Below are 25,105 nucleotides of genomic sequence, written 5' to 3'. Positions count from 1 at the left end.
ACAATTACAATTGAAATTAAATTTGAACGAGAGAGGGGAAAACAACCAGTTGTAGTGAAGAGATGGCTCTTAGCTCCAGAAAATAAACCCCTTAGGGGAGTAGTGTCGTCAGTGCACCTCATGCGGTGCACTGTAGGCGTTACTTAAGGTTCTTTGCAGCGTGCCTTCGGCGTTTAGCTGCAACCCCTTTCGTTCCTCTTACTGTACCTCCTTTCATATTCTCTTTGTTCCATCTTACCTTCCACCCTCCCTTAACAATTAATTCATAGTGCAATCGCTAGGTTTTCCCCCCGTTACACCTTTCAAACCTTTTTACTCTCAATTTCCCTTTCAGCGCTGAATGACCTCAAAGGTCCCAGCGCTTGGCCTTTGACCAAAAATCTCTTTTCGAGTTCCAGTCTATGTAATTTTTGCTTCAGGATACCAATGTTACATAAAGAGACAAATTAAGTAAACCGCCATTAATTTGGAATTTGCAATTTCGTTTCATTATAAATTAAGGAATTAAATCAATAGCTCTTGTAATATAATTCATTTCATATATAAAGAGTAATTAGCTATTTGATTACTTCCCCCTTCACATTTTACCGAAAAATAAACATTTCATAATACTCGAGTTATATGCTAAAGAAATATATATATTGCATAATTATAAAGACGAAATTTTTAAATAATATTCAGGGGTCATCTGGTAAACTTGTAACACACTGCGTTTCAGTAAACTATACTCTATACACTTGCCTTATACACATCCAGTTTTTGTGGAAAATATAAAGACAAAATATTTCCAGCGACTCACGCGTTGGAGACTTCATTTTATATAAGATATATAGGGAATACTTTCCGTAGGGGGTTAGTGCCGTCAGTGCACCTCACAGTGTGCACTGTAAGCATTACTGAAGGTTCTTTACAGCGTCCCTTCGACCCCTAGCTGCAACCCCTTTCACCCCTTTTTACTGTACCTCCATTCTTATTATGTTTCTTTCATCTTGCTATGCACCTTCTCATAACACTTATTCCATAGTGCAACCGCGAGGTTTTCCTCTTGTTACACCTTTCAAATCTTTTACTGTCAGTTTCCGTTTCAGCACTGAATGACCTCATAGGTCCCAGTGCTTGACCTTTGGCCTAAACCCTATATTCCATTCCATTCCTATAAGAAATACTATCTATAATAATTTAGATCTTATCAACGCCCAACGCTGCTGTTTAGCACAGCCGCATGACCTTCTCTGTTATGAATAAAAAAGAACTTGCCTATGAAACTTAAAAGAACAAAAGTTTTAATCGCAGCGTCGGCTCTTACGAAGGTATAAAATTCTCCCAAGAAAGAGGATTGTAACTTTGTCAGGGGCGAACTAGGAGCTAAAGCCATTGGTCCGAAAAAAAGAAGAAGATTCGGGGATTGTGTAAATAATACTTCGAAGCTTCTTACTCTCGTGTTAATGTTTACGGAATAAAAGCGAGGAAAGATTTACAGGGCTCTGTGACAAGGAAGGGTTCTCTCTCTCTCTCTCTCTCTCTCTCTCTCTCTCTCTCTCTCTCTCTCTCTCTCTCGTATCGCGTACTGTTAAATCGTTTTATGTCCATGTACTGTTTCCCCACCCTCTCTCTCTCTCTCTCTCTCTCTCTCTCTCTCTCTCTCTCTCTCTCTCTCATATCGCGTACTGTTAAATCGTTTTATGTCCATATACTCTCTCTCTCTCTCTCTCTCTCTCTCTCTCTCTCTCTCTCTCTCTCTCTCTCTCATATCGCGTACTATTACTGTAGATCGTTCTACAGTATGTCCATATACAGTTTGACTCTCTCTCTCTCTCTCTCGCAAATCGTATTGCGTACTATTAGATCGTTTTAGATACATAAACAGTCTCTCTCTCTCTCTCTCTCTCTCTCTCTCGCAAATCGTATTGCGTACTATTAGATCGTTTTAGATACATAAACAGTCTCTCTCTCTCTCTCTCTCTCTCTCTCTCGCAAATCGTATTGCGTACTATTAGATCGTTTTAGATACATAAACAGTCTCTCTCTCTCTCTCTCTCTCTCTCTCTCGCAAATCGTATTGCGTACTATTAGATCGTTTTAGATACATAAACAGTCTCTCTCTCTCTCTCTCTCTCTCTCTCAAATCGTATTGCGTACTATTAGATCGTTTTAGATACATAAACAGTCTCTCTCTCTCTCTCTCTCTCTCTCTCTCGCAAATCGTATTGCGTACTATTAGATCGTTTTAGATACATAAACAGTCTCTCTCTCTCTCTCTCTCTCGCAAATCGTATTGCGTACTATTAGATCGTTTTAGATACATAAACAGTCTCTCTCTCTCTCTCTCTCTCTCTCGCAAATCGTATTGCGTACTATTAGATCGTTTTAGATACATAAACAGTCTCTCTCTCTCTCTCTCTCTCTCTCTCTCGCAAATCGGTATGGCGTACTATTAGATCGTTTTAGATACATAAACAGTCTCTCTCTCTCTCTCTCTCTCTCTCTCTCTCTCTCTCTCTCTCTCTCTCTCTCTCTCTCTCTCTCGCAAATCGGTATGGCGTACTATTAGATCGTTCTAGGTACATAAACAGTCGCTCTCTCTCTCCCTCTCTCCTTCCCTCTCTCTCTCTCTCTCTCTCTCTCTCTCTCTCTCTCTCTCTCTCTCTCTCTCTCTCATATCGCGTACTATTACTGTAGATCGTTCTACAGTATGTCCATATACAGTTTGACTCTCTCTCTCTCTCTCTCGCAAATCGTATTGCGTACTATTAGATCGTTCTAGGTACATAAACAGTCTCTCTCTCTCTCTCTCTCTCTCTCTCTCGCAAATCGGTATGGCGTACTATTAGATCGTTTTAGATACATAAACAGTCTCTCTCTCTCTCTCTCTCTCTCTCTCTCTCTCTCTCGGCAAATCGGTATGGCGTACTATTAGATCGTTCTAGGTACATAAACAGCTCTCTCTCTCCTCTCTCCTTCCCTCTCTCTCTCTCTCTCTCTCTCTCTCTCTCTCTCTCTCTCTCTCTCTCTCTCTCTCTCGCAAATCGGTATGGCGTACTATTAGATCGTTCTAGGTACATAAACACTCTCTCTCTCTCTCTCTCTCTCTCTCTCTCTCTCTCTCTCTCTCTCTCCCCACTCAAACATCGTGACATCTTCCACTGCTATCATTATCATCATCATCATCATCATCAACATCCACATCACTTTCAACTTGAAGGGAAATTCATACCCATCAACATTCTCTCTCTCTCTCTCTCTCTCTCTCTCTCTCTCTCTCTCTCTCTCTCTCTCTCTCTCATTTCGAGAGACAAGTTAATAACCTCAAAGTGTTATGGGACCGGTCTGTGTATGCTTCAGGAAATTAAATAGGCCTTCAGATAGTGTGTGCTGACGGGCATTTAATTTTTTCTTTATTTTATGAAATTATGTTTTCATCGTGCACGTTCGTTTGAAATATTTTATTAGGCATGGTGAGCTTTTTTCTTGTACATACATACATACACACACACATACACATACACGCACACATATGTGTGTATATATATATATATATGTGTGTGTGTGTGTGTATGTGTATGTATGTATGCATGTGCATGAAAAACTCACCATATATATATATATATATATATATATATATATATATATATATATATATATATATATATATATATATATATATATATACTATATATACGTGCTAAGAATTGGAGTCCCAAAACCTCTGTCTACTTGCGTATGTGCATACACACACAACAGGGAGGCCGTATGTTAGTGTGACCGAAAAAAGGCATCCTGGCGACGAACTATGGAAAACCGTCCATTTCAACTGGTCACAATAGAAAGAATATTGAATTAAAGCTCAGCTAGAAATAGTGAAACGAAGACACAAACAGAGATGACCCAAGAAAAGTTAAAACTAAAGCACACATGTGCGAAATGCACTGTAAACAAGTGGTGCGTAGACTACAAAGGAGCACGCGCATCAAAGCTAGGTAGTCTCAGTGTCTGTCTCTCCTGTCAACAAGAACAGGAGATAGCTAAGCTGAGGAGGGAAGTAGGAGAAATATCAAAGGAACTAAAGGAGCTGACAAAGGAGAAACTCGAAGGCAAGAGAAGAGCAGACAGGATGGAAAAGGAAATTGGAGACCTAAGAAGAGAAGTGATAGACCTTAGGAGAGAGAAACAGGAAAGGAACAACGACTTAGTACAAAACGGAAAGAGTATAGTGGAGATTAGAACACGATTAATTAAGACGAGAACCTGAAATGAAACAGAAACAAACACCAGACTAGGTACAAAGAAAGAAACTTCCAAGCAAAAAAATGATGAATTCAACAGAGCTGTTGGTAGAAGAGTGATGGCGGCCAGTTGTCCCCCAAAAGGGATAAACACATCAAAAAGATTTACTGTACTCTCAGAATCAGAAGAGGAAACAACCTTAACTGGAGACTCGTTGGTAAAAGATCAGGGGTCAAATTTTGTGGCCAAAAATAAAAATAAGAGAAAAGTTCATTCTCACCCAGGTGCAGGAACAAAGAAGATCACCGAGGTAGTGAAGGAAATCAAAGTGAAAGGTGGAAAAAATGCAATCATAGTGCTTGGAGGAGGAAACGACTTATTTCTAGAAGAGGGAAGAACTGGCCAGACAGGAGGACTTGCAGCTGACCTGAGGAATGTTGTGAGAAAGCCGACGATGGCATTCTTGTAGGACTACTACCTAGAACCAACGTAAGCCACTATTCCCTCAGCAAGGCAATTGGAATCAACGACAGACTGGAGCGAATATGCCAAGAAAAAGGTGTTAGATTTTTAAACTTTTGGGACTGATATGTAGTGAATAAAAAACTATGTAAAAAAAGATGGAACTCACTTGAACCTGGAAGGAGCAAAATTACTAGGAAACCTTCTTAACGAAAACCTCTTGAAACACCTCAGTGAACTGAACACTCAAGGGAAGAAGCCGGAAAGCTCCCAGAATTTGGTTAGAAATAGCACTGCAGGAAACAGTGAAAATAAGGGAAACGAATAAAGCCACCGAGGACAAAAGAGAAGATAGAAAAGCCCCTCAGAGTGGCGCAGTTTAATGCACAATCTATTCAGAATAAAGTAGATCTCTTCAAAGCATTGATAGCAAGTAAAGAATTAGACATAATAGATATCACAGAAACGGATACAAGAGGCAACAAGAGACTTTGTAGGAGAGTGCCAAATAGCAGGATATAAATTAGTAAGAAATGCAGAGGTAAACAAGGACAAGAGAGTTGCATCAATTTGTAAGGAAACCCCGAAAGAATTCATTGCGCATTTTAATAATAGGAAGCCAATAAAAAATAGCATAGGTCCCTTAAGAGACAATAGAGGAAATCTAGTGAACTCAGACTTGGAAAAAGTGGAGTTATTGAATAAATCTTTTACTAGTGTTTCACAGTTGAAGACTACCTCAATCCCTGAACCAGCTATTAAAAATGAAGGGGCAGAACCGCTTGACAAAATAATGTTTACAGAAGAAGACGTTAAAAACAAAATAGAAAAACTAAGCAAGTTTAAATCTCCTGGCCCGGATGGGGTTCATCCAAGAGAAATTAAAGAGTTAAAGAGGAGATAATTCCTCACCTTTATAAACTACAGAAAAACTGCGGAACAACGAAAGGCACCAAAAGGAGGGAAACTAGGTAACGTGCCCCCGGTTTACAAAAAAGGTCCGAGAGAAGAGCCAGGAAATTAGAGACCAATCTGTCTAACATCAGTCCCTTGTAAGATTTTTAATCCATAATTGCAGATCAAATTATGGATCACATTCACAGAAAAAACCTTTTGTTAAACAGTCAACACGGCTTCAGACAAAACAGATCCTGCCTATCAAACTTCTTGGAGCTTTTTCAACATGCTTTGTATTAACGACAGTAGTAGAGCAATAAATATACTCTACTTAGATTTCCAAAAGTCCTTTGACAAAGTTCCACACAAGAAACTAATGATAAAAGTTAGAGCTTTAGGAATTATAGGAGAAATAGCAGACTGGATCGAAGACTGGCTAACTAATAGAAAACAGAGTCGTAATAAGCGGTGAAGAACCAGAATGGGCAGATGTGACAAGCGGAGTTCCTCAGGGTTCTGTCCTTGGCCCACTCTTGTTTTTTATTTGCATTATGACATTGATGTACTGTAGGCTTAACTAGCAGGATAGCCAAATTTGCAGATGACACCAAAGTAGGTGTAAATGCAGCAGACCCAGATACAGTAGAAAATTTAAGAAATGATCTAAGGAAAATAGGAGAGTGGTCAAAAAGATGGCAAATGCCATTTAACTTGGACAAGTGTAAAGTGTTACAAAAAGGAACAAACAACCCTCATGCCAACTGTATGCTGTTTGGGAATGACATAAATAGTTTAGATCAAGAAGAGGACCTTGGAGTCATTATTACCAAGGACTTAAAAACCACAAAACAGTGCATAAATGCTGAAAAGAAGGCATAGAAACTAGTGGGATACATACAGAGGCAGTTCAAATACAGAAACAAGAAACGGTGCTGAAGCTCTACACATCCATAGTTAGACCTCATCTTGAATACATAGTGCAGTTTTGGTCACCAACTAAGAAAGGACATAAACAGATTAGAAGGGGTACAAGCAAGAGCCACAAATTTAATTCCATCCATCAGGCAAATAGGTTACCAAAGACAACAAGAGTTGAAGAGAGCCTGAACATGCATGGCTTAGAAACACGACGATTGCGAGGACAGCTCATAGAAACATTCAGAATACTGAAAGGCATAACAAAAGTAGACAGTAACCTCCTCACATTAAAGAAAAACCAGAAAATATTAATGATGGATGGAAACTAGAACTGAAGAGATACAACACATCTCATTGTGGGAACTTCTTCACATAGAAGATATGTGACACATGGAACAAGCTGCCACCAGAAGTTGTAAACAGCAACAGTGTGGAAGAGTTTAAAAGAAAGCTAGACAATATCATTACAACACTGTGATTGAACAGTAAAACCTGCTCCTAGAGATAACTGAGCACATGATGTCTCCTCGGATGAACTAATAAGTCTTTGAGACATCCTAATCCTTGTAACTTCTTGTAACTCTCTCTCTCTCTCTCTCTCTCTCTCTCTCTCTCTCTCTCTCTCTCTCTCTCTCTCTCTCTCTCTCTTTGGTCACTGTACAGACCCATTCCATATCCCGTTTCCTCCTCTCACCCTCTTCCAGTAAATCTTTCTCACCAGGATTTACCTTCTCTTTTCAAACTCCCATTATCCATAAAACATCTCTCTCTCTCTCTCTCTCTCTCTCTCTCTCTCTCTCTCTCTCTCTCTCTCTCTCTTTTCCCGACTTTACTTTGTTTTACCATTCGTGTCATAATTCTTATCATAATGCTCTCTCTCTCTCTCTCTCTCTCTCTCTCTCTCTCTCTCTCTCTCTCTCTCTCTCTCTCTCGTGCCCATATGTACTCAGTCTTTTCACAACAACCCTTGTAATAAATAACCTCTGTTCTCAGTTCCTTGGTTCCTTCCCCCAAAATATATGGGTGTAGATTGCAAACCTGGCGTTCCTTCCCTTTAGGGTATTTCTCGATGTTGGAATGTCTCATTCTTCATGTCACCAGAAGGGTTATCCTATATCTGCAAATGCGTCAGTAATCTTTCTTTATATTAAACTATTTATTTATCAGTTTGTTCATTCATCTGTTTTTCTAATAACTGCTCTCCTCTTTCTATATTTCTCATTATCTTCTGTTACTTCTTTCGAATGAACAATGGAATATTTTTTGGAAGCTTGAATTTCAAGTCTGTGGCCCCTGTGTTCTGTTTGTTTCATAGGAATAGGGTTCATCTTCTGAATAATAATAATAATAATAATAATAATAATAATAATAATAATAATAATAATAATAATAATAATAATAATAATAATAATAATAATAATAATAATGAGCGTGATATACAATGGAAAGTAGTGCTGAGCATCTCTCAGTTCTTAAACTGATATTTTATTTTGCTCAGTCTCCCTGCAACTGGAACTTTAATAGTTCAAGTGAAGATGCAATGCATGCACTACCCTGATACTATTCTCCTTGCATTTTAATGCATTCTTTATCTGTTTATTAATTTATTAATTTATTAATTTATTTTTTCTCTTTTTAAATAAGTGGGATGTCTTCTTTCGTTATTTCCCTTTACCTCCTCTTACTTCTTCCTAATGAACGCCATAATATTCTTTGGAGCTTGAATTTCAAGACAATGGCCCTTTTGGTGGGTTTGTTCCATATGAATAGGGTTTGTTTTCTGAATAATAATAATAATAATAATAATAATAATAATAATAATAATAATAATAATAATAATAATAATAATAATAATAATAATTCTGATGCTGCTCTTGTTTTTTGGTAGAGTAACTGTGTCAACTAATTCAAGTTATTGCTCAACGACTGTTGTTCTTACCCAGAGAATGTGGATTCTGTATCAGATCAAGGTCATTCCTAGCAAGAAGACTGCGTTGATGAATACCCTTTCAAATAACTCCAAAAGCAAAGAGGATGGGAAAGAATTCTGTACTCTGGAAGTAAATTGCATGAACCACAAGCAAAATGGTTGATTCCCAAGTTAGCGAGTTCCTTACATTGTCTGTGGGATTGCAAAATCTGATCTGTACACAGAAAGAAATAAATTTATTATTATTATTATTATTATTATTATTATTATTATTATTATTATTATTATTATTATTATTATTATTATTATTATTATTATTCAGAAGATAAAACCTATTCACATGGAACAAACCCACAAAAGGGGCCACTGACTTGAAATTCAAGCTTCCAAAGAATATTATGGTGTTCGTTAGGGCTAAGCAAGAGGCAGTAAAGGGAAATACAGAAAGAAGAGATACCACTTATTAGAAAAGAAAAAAAAATAAATTAACAAACAGATGAATACATAAAACTGTATTAAAATGCAAGAAGAATAGTATTAGGGTAGTAACGCATTGCATTTTTGCTTGAACTTCTTCTGAAGATCCAACTGCACGCCATCAATCTGGGATTCTAAATTTTAGAAGTCAGAGGTACAAAGGACTGATCGAAAAGCTGACTCATGAGTTTCACACTTTGCAATCATTGTCTCTGGGTTTGCATAGCCTGATGAGGTACACGGAGGGAAGTAAAGAGTTCCCGATTTTAGAGGTAAATAGTATGGGGGACTGGTCAGATAAACAGACTCTTGAGTTAATAATTTGTGACCAGTACCTCCAGAACAGCAAATTTTGAGTAGCACTATTTGGCTAAACAGCTCTTAAGTAGTATATTTCTTACCACTCATGCTTGGTGTTGAATTGAATTGAATGTAGACTTCAGGCCAAAGGCCAAGCACTGGGACCTATGAGGTCATTCAGCGCTGAAATGGAAATTGACAGGAAAAGGTTTGATAGGTGTAACAGGAGGAAAACCTCGCAGTTGCACTATGAATCAATTGTTAGGAGAGGGTGGAGAGTAAGATGGTAGAAAGAGAATATGAAAGGAGGTACAGTAAAAGGAGCGAAAGGGGTTGCAGCTAGGGTCCGAAGGCACGTTGCAAATAACCTTAAGTAATGCCTACAATGCACCACATGAGGTGTACTGACGGCACTGTCCTCCTACGGGGTCGTACTTGGTATTAATTCGTGAATAGCACCGAAGATTCTAATTAAGAGGGGAGGAAAAACACCTTTAGGCTTAAAAAAACCTCTTACATGGCCTTGTTAATTTTATGATAATGGAGTTCGTCTTTCAAGATTACGCTGGCCTTACGTTATGGGTCGTAAATTTCTTAACAGGAGATTATATCAGCCTCTGCCGGAAAGAGGAACAGGGAGAAACAGGAAGAGTGATGGGTAATAAGTTTAATAACTCAAATTTGAGAAGTGCGCTTCATGCACATAGACCTATAGCTTAGGCTATGTATATTTGTCATAGGAATGGGAACATCTTAGGAATGTCTTATCAGAATCAAAGGTCGGCTAATAAATATTTTAAAAACTATATTTTGTACTAATACACTCTGAGAATAAAATAATGCTTCCATCAATTCCTTTTAGTTTGGCTCTTTCTGCAGAAAGCTGGAATAGAATGTAGTTAGCTCCCACTCTAACACTAAATGACCTTAGTCAGAATGCCCATAGGACCTTCCACATCCTTTGCACATCAGCTAATCGAGCAACAAACGCCCATGAACCCTGCTTTCATATTCACATCATTACCTATAAGGTAGGCTGTAGGCCTAGCACCTGCAAGCCAAATACCAGGTACTTGGGTCTAGCAAAAACCACTTAAAGGGATATATATACACACTTTCCCTTCCCGACAATCACGGGATTTTCAGGTATTCGAGTTAAATGATGCGTTTAAGTTAAATTTAGTTATATTTTATATTTATGAGGAAGTTCTGAGTAATAAAAGTTGTCAAGGAAAGTTTAAAAAAAAAAAAAAAAGTGTACGTCACCAATGAGATTTTAGATAAGCTCTCCCTCTTATTTCCGACGCGTTTTCTTTAACTCCGTTTTCTTTGCTTCAAACTTTCGCTTTTATATTAATCATTAAAACTTAAATGCTCATCGTCATAATAAATATGTTAAGAAATCCTAGTTTGTTCCTTTTTAGCATAACTTATCATTTGTCTCTTTATAATGTATTTGTCCGTTTTCTTTGTACTGTTTTAGTATTCCTTCCCACTGTTTCTCCCATTTTCTATTTTCTTGTTTCTTGAAACAATAATTCCCCTTCCTTCTTTGAATAAATATAGTAGTTCAAATCACATACAATTTTAAGTTTGCATTATAATTATTATTATTATTCAGAAGATGAACCCCGTTCATATGGAACAAGCCCCGCGCTGGGACCATTGACTTGTAATTCAAGCTTCCAAAGAAGATGGTGCTCATTAGGAAGTAAGAGAAGGTAAAGGGCAACATAGAAAGAAAAGATCTCACTTATTAAAATGAGAAAATAGATTAATAAGTTAATAAATAGGTAAAAATGTAAGTCTGTGTATGTGGCATTTATTTCTGGCCAAGTAAAGTTGTTATAAATGAAATAAGTGTCTACATTTTAGCATAATTACATAGAATAAATCATTTAATGAGGGAATGACGGAAAAATTTACAACAGTCTGAAGGTTTTCAATGGTTAAATCATCACAAATATTAGGAAGCAACAAAAAGAGAAATAGGAGTTAAGATAAATATATAAGAGAGAAGGAAAATTTGAAGACATAAAGGAAATACGTTTAACTTTTTTCTTTCTTTTTTTTCGAAGCAACAAAACGATGAACACCAGTTAAGATAAATGTATGAAACAGAGAGAGAGAATTTGAAGACATCAAAAAATATATTATTTAGCTTTTTTCTTTTCTTGGAACAACAAAAATACAAATAAATAAGATAAATGTATAAAACAGAGAGAGAGAATTTGAAGACATTAAAATATATATTATTTAACTTTTCTCTTTTTTTTGAAGCAAGAAAAAGATAAATATATAAGACAAATGTATGAAACAGAGAGGGAGAATTTGTTTGAAGAGTAAAAAAATGCACTTAGCTTTTTTATTTATTATTTTTTTTAAGAAACAAAAAGAGAAACACCAGTTAAAATGAGTACGTAAAAAGAGAGATGGAGAATTGGAAGAGGTAAAAAATACATTATTCAACTTTTTCCTTTCTTTTTTGAAGCAACAAAAAGATTAATCTGCATGATAAATACACACAACAGAGAATTTGAATTTGAAAAGATAAAAATTACAAATTTTAACTTTTCCCTCTTTTTCAGATCCTAAGACCCATAAACAACTTCGTTAATCCAGTCGAGGTGGAAGGCGACGTCTGTGTACAGACCGGGCAGGATCGAAAGGCTGCTGCCCAGACAGGATGCCCCGATGCTCACTAACCCTACGAGGTACTGCTTGCCGTCCCTGGCCCGAATCGTCAGGGGCCCTCCTGAGTCACCCTGCGGAATGACGGGACTGATGAAGTCACAAAGTAAGGGAATTTTTTTCTGATTATCGTTGTTTTCGAATAAGTAGAGAGATGTTATATAGAAGGTAACAAATGGTTGAAGAAGTAAGAGAATATTCTCTTTTTAGTTTTCTGCAAAAGAAAGCTATTGAGATGGCTGTTTGACTGTCCGTCCGCACTTTTCTGTCCGCCTTTAGATCTTAAAAACTACTGAGGCTAGAGGGCTGCAGATTGGTAAGTTGATCACCCATCCTCCAATCATCAAGCATAGGCTAACAAATTGCAGCCCTCTAGCCTCAGTAGTTTTTATTTTATTTAAGGTTCCCGTTACCCATTAATCGTGCGCCTGGCACCGCTATAGGTGCCAACAACACATGCCACCATCGGGCCGTGGCTGAAAGTTTCATGGGCCGCGGGTGAGAGTTTCATGGGCCATGGCTGAGAGTTTCATACAGCATTATATTCTGTGCAGAAAACTCGATTGCGCCGAAGACACTTCCTCCATATGAACCCTATTCATATGGAGGAAGCCCACAGGAGCCACTGACTTGAAATTCAAGCAGCCAAAGAATATTCAAGTGTTCATTAAGAAGAAGAGAAGGTAAAGGGATATACAGAAAGAGCTCTCACTTATTAAAGAAAATAAAGTAATAAATTAATAGATAGACAAAATTTTGTTAAAATGCAAGGAAAATAGCATTAGGGTAGTAATGCATTGCATTTTCGCCTGAACTTCTGAAATTCCAATTGCACGACATCCTATGGGAGACTGTTCCACAGTCCAACAGTGTGAGGAATAAAGGACCTCTGAAACTGAGAAGTTCTACAGCACGTTTATACATATAAGCATGACTTAAATGCCTGGTGCATTCTACTGACCTGACACGCAGACCTCCCAGGGGCGTTGGCGCAGAGAATGCCCTTGCCAACAAGCAGGTCAGGGTAGCGACTCCTCAGGGCGAAGTCGTGACCTAGGCTCTTGTATCTTTCCTGGCAGAGAAAGTCATTCAGTCCCTCTAATTCGGCTGCTTGCAGCACGGGAGAGCGGTAAGCTGGAAGAGAATTTATTCAGTTTTATGATAGTGTCATATTGCGTAGAATTCTATAGTGGCATTTCTCTGTCTATACAAGTGGTTGCATATATCATACTATATTTCCATGCGTGGGCATTTGTGTGGTGCAGTCATATCTGCGTAACTCACAGCCTTGTGGTGAATATTTTTGCCATTACGAAAAAACAAACTTCCTCCCCATGTGGATATAAGCAGTGATTGTTGTGAACGATCTAGTCCATAGCACAAAGCTTCTATGTCCACTTGTTAGTCCTAACTGGTTTCCTGTACGCTGAGTTTATCGTTTTGATATCATAGTATACCTTATCTAACACAGATCTAGTTTCCATCTTTTATTGCTTGAAAGCACTCTGTTCTGCGAAAGCTTGCTTCAAAGCTTTTAAATGGTGCTTACTTTTTCCCCTGCCTAGGCGATCTGAAACTGACAACCTGAGGCTCAAGATTCCACCAAGATTTTACCACGCTACCCCCCCACCCCAGCTAAGGAAAATTAGTGAATACCTACAATTTAACAGTTTTTCGTTATATATATTCTAATACCTAGCCCCATTGACGAGGCCACATCTGAAACTGAGAGGTTAAGGTTCAAGATTCTACCAAGATTTTACCACATTACCCCGCCTAGCTAAGGAAAATTAGTGAATACCTACAATTTAACAGTTTTTCGTTATATATTCTAATACTTAGCCCCATTAACGAGGCCACATCTTAAACTGAGAGCTTAAGGTTCAAGATTCTACCACGTTAACCCCCCCTACCTAAGGAAAATTAGTGAATACCTTCAATCTAACAAGTTTTTCGTTATATATTCCAGTTACTTACTCCCATTAACAAGACCAGATCTGAAGCTGAGAACCTAAGGTTCAAGATTCGACCAAGATTTCACCACACTAACCCCCTTGCTAAGGAAAATTAGTGACTACCTTTAATTTAGCAGTTTTTCGTTATACATTCCAGTTACTTACTCCCATTAACAAGGCCAAATATGAAACCGACATCCTGAAGTTCAAGATCCCACTACTTTTTCACCGGGCTACCCCCTGAATACCAAGTTTTTCGTTATATATTCCTGATACTTACTCCCATTAACAAGCCCAAATCCCGCCACGGTCAAGGGCGCTCCAGTGACGTCCATAGGTTTTTCCAGGATGCAAAGTGGGAAGACCAGCGGTGAAAATCTGATCTTCTGGGCTGTTCTCAATAGAGCTATGTCGTTGTAGCGATAGCCAGTGCTATGCCTGAAATGAAATTCGACAGGATTATATACGAGTATATACAGCACCGTGAAAAATCAGTTTAAAGATCTGTTCTTTTCTTTCTTTCTTTCCTTCTTTAAATCTTCAGCTGAAAACCCTTTGGAACCGAACCAAGACATTGTAAACCTGGCTGAGTACACTATGTCTTACTGTAACCTCGGACACCTACTACTGAAGTCCTGGAAATCGTTAATCCCAAGGTACAGAGAACAAGATATCATTTGGTTATCTGTGGTTTAATATTTGAAAAATACATACTAACACACATTCACACACATACATGCACACGCTATATATATATGTATATATATATATATATATAGATAGATAGATAGATAGATATAATTTTATATACAGATATATATATATATATATATATATATAATTATATGTATGTATAGATAGATAGATATAATTTTATATACAGATATATATATATATATATATATATATATATATATATATATATATATATATATATATGTATTTATATATATATATATAAATATCTAAAAGCAGGACATTGAAGGGATAAGGAGAAACAAAAGCAAATAGAGAATCCCTAAGCCAGGTAGTGGATGATAAAAAATAAACCTATATGCAGAACCATATTCCCTGCAAGTCACAAAATGGTAATATTTAAACAGAACACATGAACATGTACATTTGTTAAAAGTAAAATTATCTTAATTTGCGGGTAATGGCGACGATTGATAATCATTATTCGTCGACTGATTTACCTGTACTCTGGATGAATAAAAATTCTTTCTATGTCTACATCCTGGGGCCGAGAATTGGATTCGCCCGTCTGAGAAATGTCTAATTCGCCCAGTCTAATTCTGTATCTGTAAGAAGATATGAGAAGACAACTGTTAATTATTTTAACATGTGCTAAAAATGTTAAAATACATATTGTATACCAAAATTCTTTGTTTATAATCTACTAAAACATTCGTTCCAATACGCGATAAAAATCATATAATCAAATCTTTTAATAAGCAAAATACAAGAAAAAATTATGAAATAAAATGTATCTTAACTGGCTCGATCAATTTTCTCAATCCTTTTACTTCAAAAATGTTAAATTTTACATCTCCTTCAGTTTTTCTAGATTCTGTCAACTTTACTTTATCTCGAGAGGCCCTTGTGTCATCCCTTAAGAGTCATGGGATTGGCCATTTTCGGAGAAATGATGTTCCTGTTGGTCTCTGCATCTTCAAATCACAAATCAGCTTAAGAAGGCAGTCTATCAAACCAGGCCACTCATGAAAGCCTTCTTACGTTATGTTTTCTGTTAACACCTAGAAAATCGAAACAAATTCAGCCAAGTTCCAAGCACGATTCCCTCAGGGAAACTTTGTCAGAATCTTCAGTTATCCCAGTCTAACCAATCTTGACATTTTGCAAGATTCATGGTTTCATCTAAGCCTTTCCCCACTAGTCATAACCTGGCTGCATCTAAGTTCTCAGTTTTTCCAGAATGGTTACTGACTCTCAGTTTGGGCAACCTGCTAGGAAAAGCATCAAAAACCTTTCATGTACAGCCTTTTGGCAAGGATGAAGGTTCATGCTGTAGTGCCCAGTCTTTAAAGACGCTTACCACTCAATAGCCATTCTTAAGAGGAATGTCTGTATAAATCCACCGTCCTTTTACTAAAGGCAGACTAAACCCATGACACAGCTTTAACAGAGTGAATCGTACCTTACATTTTGGTTGGGGAAGCAGTGTGCAGCGCTCAAGAGGAAGCGATCAGTAATTGGAACGGAGCCACAGATGACGTCATCCAGTATTTCAGAACCTGTAAAAAAAGTAATGATTTGATACTCTGGACCAGGTTATACTTCCTGTACTGGTAATCACTTAATATTTTCTTTGTTTTCATCAAATTAAAACTTGAAAACTGGAGTACAAAAATGAAAACATGTAAAAGTAAAATGTTGAATTCTAGGCCATTTACAATTTTGTATTTATCAAGTGAGCTTCTGGAAAAGTAGGGTCCTTCAGTGGACAAATTGGTAGACAGAAGCAATGACTGGTTTACCTGAATCCGGAGGTCTCAGAGAAATATAGTCTTTGAAGCTATTTCCCCTACGCCCTTAGGAAACGATGAGCTAGATTTTAACAAAACTAACTTAGATTATGAAGGAGATTTGAATAAAAACTAACTCAACCCAAAGTAACTCAGATCTAGATCCCACCAGTGGTAAGTTAAACTAACTCATCTCAAACTAAATCAGATCTAGATCTTACCAGTGGTCAGTTCAGCTGACTCAGCTCAAACTAAATCAGTTCTAGATCTTACCAGTGGTCGGTTCAACTAACTCAACTCAAACTGAATCAGATCTAGGTCTTACCAGTGGTCAGTTCAACTAACTCAACTCGAACTAAATCAGATTTAGATCTTACCAGTGGTCAGTGGAACGACATTCGAAGTCTCAGGGACTGGCTGCCTTACTGGAGTTGGAGTTATTCGGGATGGGTTAGGGACAGGGGGTCTTGTAACTGGGGATGGATTACGGATTGGAGGCCTGGTCACAGCTGGGGGTGGGATTTGTATCGTGGTGGGTCTAGGCCTAGGTATTACCGGAGGCTGCGTCGGTCTTACAATAGGTGGTCTTACAGTTGGTCTGGAAGTTTCTACGACGAAAACTATGCCCTGGAAATTAAATCTCATTACTTTCGACATCCTAAAAAAAAATAAGAAGGTAAAGCTTTGATGGCTGACGTGCAATAATTTTTTTAAAAAAAGAAGTCCATTTAAATATATTTGAAAACTTGAAAAAGTGGGAATCAGACTATGAAATTATGTGAACAATTACATAGGAGAAATGGTCTTAATATCAACATTTGATGTTGATATTAAGTCACTAATAACAGTTCAGTACAAATTTTCAAAAATTTAAATCCCATGAATCACTCTGCTGCACTCAATTCTTTTTTGCTCAGCTCGGTTTTAGTAAGATGATATGATTAGGGGATTTCAGCATCCCTTCCTTTCAGTAATATCTTTTGTGGAGCCTTTGTACAGTGTCGCTGTTTTTGGCAATTGGGGGTACCTTTCAGGCTTCATTTTTAATTACCTCACGCAGGTGTTGTCCATATAGACATTGGTCTCAAACATTTGTACTGTAATCACTATACTGTGGTTCCATACTATCATGAGTTCGAATCCCCCTGCTTTATGGCACATTAAAGTACACACACATTTTCTGTTTGCCATTCTCTCAGTACATATTTTCTGTGATTCTTCATTTTTTTTACTTTTGTCAGTTTTCTTTCTTAATACATGGTCCTTTTCCTTTGGGGGAACTTGTTAATCAGTTATATGGACTTCCACTTTGTTCCTTAATCAGTTTCTAGAGTGGAGACTTAATCAGCCAGTTCTCCAATTGTTCATACATGTATATCAAATTTTTTCTCATTATCATTTAATGTTTATTCTGAATTATTTAGATTCTGATTGCAAGCAAAGATTAAATACAGCATGTGATGTGATGTGGATTAGAATCTTTGCACAGCACTTTTTCTATCTTCCATAGAAAAAATTCTAAAGTTCCCTGAACATTTTGTCAATGAATTCAAATCCCACTTGAAAAATTAAAGAAAGCTTCCTGTGCAACACAAAACTCTGCTTCCAGTCACCTGAATTGAGTTAAATACAAAAGTGCTGTAAGATTCATGCAGTAAGTAACAGAAGCAACATTGCCGGCAAATTAATGAAATGCACTACTTGGAAGAAACTTCTTGGGGGAATAAAGCTTTAAACGAAATATTAGAAGTCTCGCGGCAGGACAGAGTGAGAAATGATACAATAGGGAAAATTTTACTTGAGGACCGCATGCAGATGAGATTATGATCAATGGAAGGTGAAGATAGTTTGAACATGTCCTTCACTCTGCCCACGAAACGTAGTATCTCATAGTGTCAATGGGGTTTCTGTTGACACCAGAAGAGTTGGATGCCCCTTGACCTACTTGGATAAGAACTTTTAAATGGGTTGTTGGAGATGAGTGGACATTTATGGAAGTTTAGCTCAAGAAAGACACGAGGGACAATGCCACAGTACTCTGTGTCATATGGCGGTGGATGTGATGATGATGAAATCTGTGTCATGTGGCCTTGGATGTGATGATGATGAAGTCTGTGTCATATGGCGTTGGATGTGATGATGATGAAATCTGTCATATGGCCTTGGATGTGATGATGATGAAATCTGTCATGTGGCATTGGATGTGATGATGATGAATTTTGTCATATGGCCTTGGATGTGATGATGATGAAATATGTATCATATGGCGTTGGATGTGATAATGATGAAATTTGTGTCATATGGCGTTGGATGTGATGATGATGAAATCTGTCATATGGCGTTGGATGTGATGATGATGAAATCTGTGTCATATGGCCTTGGATGTGATGATGATGAAATCTGTGTCATATGGCCTTGGATGTGATGATGATGAAATCTGTGTCATATGGCACTGGATGTGATGATGATGAAATTTGTCATATGGCATTGGATGTGATGATGTGAAATCTGTGTCATATGGTGTTAGATGTGATGATGATGAAATCTGTGTCATATGGCGTTGGATGTGATGCTGATGAAATCTGTATCATATGACCTTGGATGTGATGATGATGAAATCTGTCATATGGCCTTGGATGTGATGATAATGAAATCTGTGTCATATGGCCTTGGATGTGATGATGATGAAATCTGTGTCATATGGCCTTGGATGTGGTGATGATGAAATCTGTGTCATATGGCCTTGGATGTGATGATGATGAAATCTGTATCATATGGCCTTGGATGTGATGATGATGAAATCTGTGTCATATGGCCTTGGGTGTGATGATGATGAAATTTGTGTCATATGGCATTGGATGTGACGATGATGAAATCTATATCATATGGCATTGGATGTGATGATGATGAAATCTGTGTCATATGGCCTTGGATGTGATGATGATGAAATTTGTCATATGGCCTTGGATGTGATGATGATGAAATCTGTATCATATGGCGTTGGATGTGATGGTGATGAAATTTGTGTCATATGGCTTTGGATGTGATGATAATGAAATCTGTATCATATGGCATTGGATGTGATGATGATGAAATCTGTGTCATATGCCCTTGGATGTGATGATGATGAAATTTGTCATATGGCCTTGGATGTGATGATGATGAAATCTGTATCATATGGCGTTGGATGTGATGATGATAATGAACTTTGTGTCATATGGCGTTGGATGTGATGATGATGAAATCTGTATCATATGGCGTTGTATGTGATGATGATGAAATCTGTGTCATATGGCCTTGGATGTGATGATGATGAAATCTGTGTCATATGGCGTTGGATGTGATGATGTTGAAATAATTGTTACATCTTGAATGTCTCTTCTTCCTTGGTTTTAGTCTTAAATATTACAATTGTGAGTCTAAGATGGAATGCTCCTAGTACAGATATGCCTGTGTGTGACTGCATATAAAACAAGTGATCGCTGTTCGTGCACACAAAATTGTCCGGTAATAGAGATAAACTCTGGAAACAGAATTTCCATAATAACGAAGCCCATCTTGAACTTTTGTGTACTCAACCATCAAATAGCATAAGACCTATCTGAGAAAGACGGCTACTTTTTTTGGTAACAGGGAGAATTTATAAATTATATTGATTCACAGGGCGATCTGTATCACAGTCAACAAACACAAGAAGAAAAGGATAAGAAGAAATGGATTATATAGTAAGCATGCTGAGAAGAACTGGCAACCCTTACAACACTGGGTGTTTCAGCACTGGTTCCTCCTCCGACAGGTGTTGGGAATGCATCAGATATAAATACTGTTGTTGTTGGTAACGATAACACTGGCACTTCCAGGTTTCTACTGGCTTGAAAATTATCGAAACTAGGAAGCAACGACACTGCGTTAGGTAATGCAGGTCTTATTCCTTTGAGTATGCTCGGGACAGATACTGAAGGAGCTCTGCTAGGCTGAGTTAGGAAGATGTTTGGCGGTGGTGGCGCGACGTTTGGTCTAGAGGGTCTCATCAGAGTTTGAGAAGGATAATTTGGATTCAGAGGAGGGTTCCTAAGCGTTGGCCCTGGGGCGAAGTTGGGAATTGTTGGCGTTCCCCCAGATCGGAATGGATTAATGCTGGGTATAGAAGGTCGACTTGGTATAGAGGGTCGATTGCTACCATTGCTGGTTCCTGGGCTAAGCCTACTACCACCTAAGATTTGACCCAACTGCCGTTTCTGGCGACTGAAGGTAGAAAGTGGCGTCATACCTTCCACAACCTGCATAAGGAAAGAAACGTCGATGCATGTCACTGTTTCCCAGTCAGCTGTACCCATATGCTCTAAGGAAACATCTAACTATTGTTACCTGGTAAAACTGTCATTCATCACCTTTATTGCCATAACCTGCAAAGGTCATTAAGAAACTAAGAACTTGTCAGTACATTCCCCTTCCTTGTAGAAAATGATTAATATATTTTCATCTCTAGAATGCAACCATAATCTGGGATTCTAATTTAAAACCTGAAATCATAATTCCCTTAGTAAAGATCAAAAACAACACATTTTCCTCTTCAATATTGTTTTTACAGAAATCTAAGACTGTTCTCGTGTTTTTTTTTTAACGGGATGTTCCTCTTAGTTAATAAACTAATGGCAGTGTAGATCTAAAATCTCTGTTGATTTTGGAAAGTGATTTTGATGAGGAGTCAATAAATCGAAAACCATGAGATTTAGGCCTGCAGTTGATGTACAGTTTCACAATGCGTGACTTTTTTTTTTACAAATTACTCTTATCTGTTATCATTCTTAATTTCAGTCGGGTGGTAACTACATAGCCATGAATATTAATGTTTTCTGTGGGATTGGCCCTCCAAGGTCGTGTGTTTAGACCTAAGGAACTCTTGCACACTATGGCATCAAGTCATTTAAGTGCACATTGTGTATATTTGACTTTTAGAAATGCCAATTGTATTTACATTGTTTTCATTTTACTTGCTTTTGTTTTACTTTCCTCGTTTTTTTCCATGAGAATGAGAACTAGCCAGAAAAAAGTGATAACAGCAGCAAAAATAAAAATAAGAGAAAAATACGAAAATGAAAAAAAATGTTGCTGAAATGCCATGATGATAAAGGTTATCTCTCAAGAGTGAAAATCTGCAACCTGTGTAAGGAACAAAACATAACCTTTGAAACCAGAGAATGAAATGGATCAACATGCAAAAATTCAGAAATAATATTCATGCGGGGAGTGCCATAAATAAGCCACCTACACGCGAAATGAAAGAATTGTGACGTGCTTGAAAAATTAAAGGAAGAGAATATATTTTCACAAACCGTTTCGAGACATCGCTTCTCGTTTTCAGCTGGGGGAAAGAAGTGGAATTTTCCCACAGAGGCAAAGATACCATGTCTTAAAACTGCGAGGATATGTTTCATTCCTCAAGTTAGTGGTTTTTATAGTAATGGAAAGCACTGCTAAAAAGTAACCTCACGCGTTATTAATAAGATAAGCATGCTGAAAATAACAGGTAAAACCCTTACGACACTGGGCGTCTTAGCGTTGGTCCCTCCTCCTACTGGGGTCGGGACAGGTGCTGGAAACGCCGTTGCTGTTGCTGATATCGGAAAGGTCTGTATGCTGGGTTGAAGGGGGCTGAAACTAGGGAGCAACGACACTGCGTTAGTTATTAATGGTCTCACTCCTCCGAGTATATTCGGGATGGATATCGAAGGAACCCTGATGGGCCGAGTCGGGATGATGTTCGGCAGTGGTGGCGTGGCGGTCGGTCTAGAGGGTCTCCTCACAGGTTGAGGAGTATTACTCGGTCTCGGGGAAGGATTCCTAATCGGTGGCCTTTGAGGGAAGGTGGGAACTGGTAGGGCTCCCCCAGGTCGAAATGGGTTAAAGCTGGGTATAGAGGGTAGACTTGGTATAGAGGGTCGGTTGGGTATAGAGGGCCGAACGTTGCCATTGCTGGTTCCTGGGCTAGGCCTACCACCTCCTATGGAGCCTAGAATCCCACCAAGGATATTACCCAGCTGCCGTTTCTGGCGGCTGAAGGTAGAGGGAGTGGCGTCAAACCTTCCACAGTCTGCATTAGGAAAGAAAGGGGAGTAAATGCAGTAGTTTCTTTGCCAAATGTAAAAGAAACTGGAGTGAATGTATCAGTTTCTTTGCCAAATGTAAAATTAAATTGGAGTGAATGTATCAGTTTCTTTCCCAAATGTAAAAGAAACGGGAGTAAATGTATTAGTGTCCTTGCAAACGTAAAAGAAACGGGAATGAATGTAGTAGTTTCTTTGCCAAATGTTAAAGAAACGGGAGTGAATGTAGTAGTTTATTAGTCAAATGTAAAAGAAACGGGAGTGAATGTATCAGTTTCTTTGCCAAATGTAAAAGAAGCTGGAGTGAATGTATTAGTGTCCTTGCCAAATGTAAAAGAAACAGGAGTGAATGTATTAGGTTCTTTGAAAATGTAAAAGGAACGGGAGTGAATGTAGTAGTTTCTTTGCCAAATGTAAAAGGAACGGGAGTAAATGTAGTAGTTTCGTTACCAAATGTAAAAGAAACGGGAGTAAATGTAGTAGTTTCTTTACCAAATGTAAAAGAAACTGGAGTGAATGTATTAGTGTCCTTGCCAAATGTAAAAGAAACAGGAGTGAATGTATTAGGTTCTTTGAAAATGTAAAAGAAATGGGAGTGAATGTAGTAGTTTCTTTGCCAAATGTAAAAGAAATGGGAGTGAATTTAGTAGTTTCTTTGCCAACTGTAAAAGAAACGGAAGTGAATGTAGTAGTTTCTTTGCCAAATGTTAAAGAAACGGGTGTGAATATATTAGTGTCCTTGCCAAATGTAAAAGAGGCGGGAGTGAATGTATTAGGTTCTTTGCCAAATATAAAAGAAACGGGAATAAATGTAGTAGTTTCGTTGCAAATGTAAGAGAAACGGGAGTAAATGTAGTAGTTTCTTTGCCAAATGCAAAACAAACGTGAGGAAATGTAGTAGTTTCTTTGCCAACTGTAAAAGAAACGGGAGTAAATGTACTAGAATCTTTGCCAAATGTAAAAGAAACGGGAGTAAATGTACTAGAATCTTTGCCAAATGTAAAAGAAACGGGAGTAAATGTAGCAGTTTCTTTGCCAAATGTAAAAGAAACGGAAGTAAATGTAGCAGTTTCTTTGCCAAATGTAAAAGAAACGGAAGTAAATGTAGCAGTTTCTTTGCCAAATGTAAAAGGAACGGGAGTGAATGTAGTGGTTCCTTTGCCAAATGTAAAAGAAACGGGAGTGAATGTAGTGGTTTCTTTGCCAAATGTAAAAGAAACGGGAGTGAATGTAGTGGTTCCTTTGCCAAATGTAAAAGAAACGGAAGTAAATGTAGCAGTTTCTTTGCCAAATGTAAAAGAAACGGAAGTAAATGTAGCAGTTTCTTTGCCAAATGTAAAAGAAACGGAAGTAAATGTAGCAGTTTCTATGCCAAATATAAAAGGAACGGGAGTGAATGTAGTGGTTCCTTTGCCAAATGTAAAAGAAACGGGAGTGAATGTAGTGGTTTCTTTGCCAAATGTAAAAGAAACGGGAGTGAAAGTAGTGGTTCCTTTGCCAAATGTAAAAGAAACGGAAGTAAATGTAGCAGTTCCTTTGCCAAATGTAAAAGAAACGGAAGTAAATGTAGCAGTTTCTTTGCCAAATGTAAAAGAAACGGAAGTAAATGTAGCAGTTTCTATGCCAAATATAAAAAGAACGGGAGTGAATGTAGTGGTTCCTTTGCCAAATGTAAAAGAAACGGGAGTGAATGTAGTGGTTTCTTTGCCAAATGTAAAAGAAACAGGAGTAAATGTAGCAGTTTCTTTGCCAAATGTAAAAGAAACGGGAGTGAATGTAGTGGTTCCTTTGCCAAATGTAAAAGAAACGGAAGTAAATGTAGCAGTTTCTTTGCCAAATGTAAAAGAAACGGAAGTAAATGTAGCAGTTTCTTTGCCAACTGTAAAAGAAACGGAAGTAAATGTAGCAGTTTCTATGCCAAATATAAAAGGAACGGGAGTGAAAGTAGTGGTTCCTTTGCCAAATGTAAAAGAAACGGGAGTGAATGTAGTGGTTTCTTTGCCAAATGTAAAAGAAACTGGAGTGAATGTAGTGGTTCCTTTGCCAAATGTAAAAGAAACGGAAGTAAATGTAGCAGTTTCTTTGCCAAATGTAAAAGAAACGGAAGTAAATGTAGCAGTTTCTTTTCCAAATGTAAAAGAAACGGAAGTAAATGTAGCAGTTTCTATGCCAAATATAAAAGGAACGGGAGTGAATGTAGTGGTTCCTTTGCCAAATGTAAAAGAAACGGGAGTGAATGTAGTGGTTTCTTTGCCAAATGTAAAAGAAACGGGAGTGAATGTAGTGGTTCCTTTGCCAAATGTAAAAGAAACGGAAGTAAATGTAGCAGTTTCTTTGCCAAATGTAAAAGGAACGGAAGTAAATGTAGCAGTTTCTTTGCCAAATGTAAAAGAAACGGAAGTAAATGTAGCAGTTTCTATGCCAAATATAAAAGGAACGGGAATGAATGTAGTGGTTCCTTTGCCAAATGTAAAAGAAACGGGAGTGAATGTAGTGGTTTCTTTGCCAAATGTAAAAGAAACAGGAGTAAATGTAGCAGTTTCTTTGCCAAATGTAAAAGAAACGGGAGTGAATGTAGTGGTTTCTTTGCCAAATGTAAAAGAAACGGAAGTAAATGTAGCAGTTTCTTTGCCAAATGTAAAAGAAACGGGAGTGAAT

The 25,105-nt window shown here is 37.8% G+C and overlaps 1 protein-coding gene across 1 annotated transcript in view; it reads right to left on the bottom strand.

The window, feature by feature from the left end:
* Positions 1-11,670: 11,670 nt before the first annotated feature.
* LOC136828523 (serine proteinase stubble-like) overlaps positions 11,671-25,105 on the bottom strand; it is a 19,277-nt gene continuing 5,842 nt past the window's right edge. Inside the window, exons 4-10 of the mRNA XM_067086554.1 lie at positions 21,884-22,434; positions 16,718-16,967; positions 16,013-16,109; positions 15,051-15,155; positions 14,135-14,292; positions 12,861-13,033; positions 11,671-11,973 (exon numbers count right to left, since the gene is read on the bottom strand). Of these exons, the coding sequence (XP_066942655.1) occupies positions 11,800-11,973; positions 12,861-13,033; positions 14,135-14,292; positions 15,051-15,155; positions 16,013-16,109; positions 16,718-16,967; positions 21,884-22,434 (1,508 nt within the window). The 3' untranslated portion in view covers positions 11,671-11,799. The remainder of the gene's footprint in view (positions 11,974-12,860; positions 13,034-14,134; positions 14,293-15,050; positions 15,156-16,012; positions 16,110-16,717; positions 16,968-21,883; positions 22,435-25,105) is intronic.

The sequence above is a fragment of the Macrobrachium rosenbergii genome, chromosome 43 (assembly GCF_040412425.1).
Source record: "Macrobrachium rosenbergii isolate ZJJX-2024 chromosome 43, ASM4041242v1, whole genome shotgun sequence".
NCBI lineage: Eukaryota > Metazoa > Arthropoda > Malacostraca > Decapoda > Palaemonidae > Macrobrachium > Macrobrachium rosenbergii.
The sequence above is the reverse complement of the archived record's forward strand: the minus strand, read 5'-3'. Positions and strand labels throughout refer to the sequence as shown.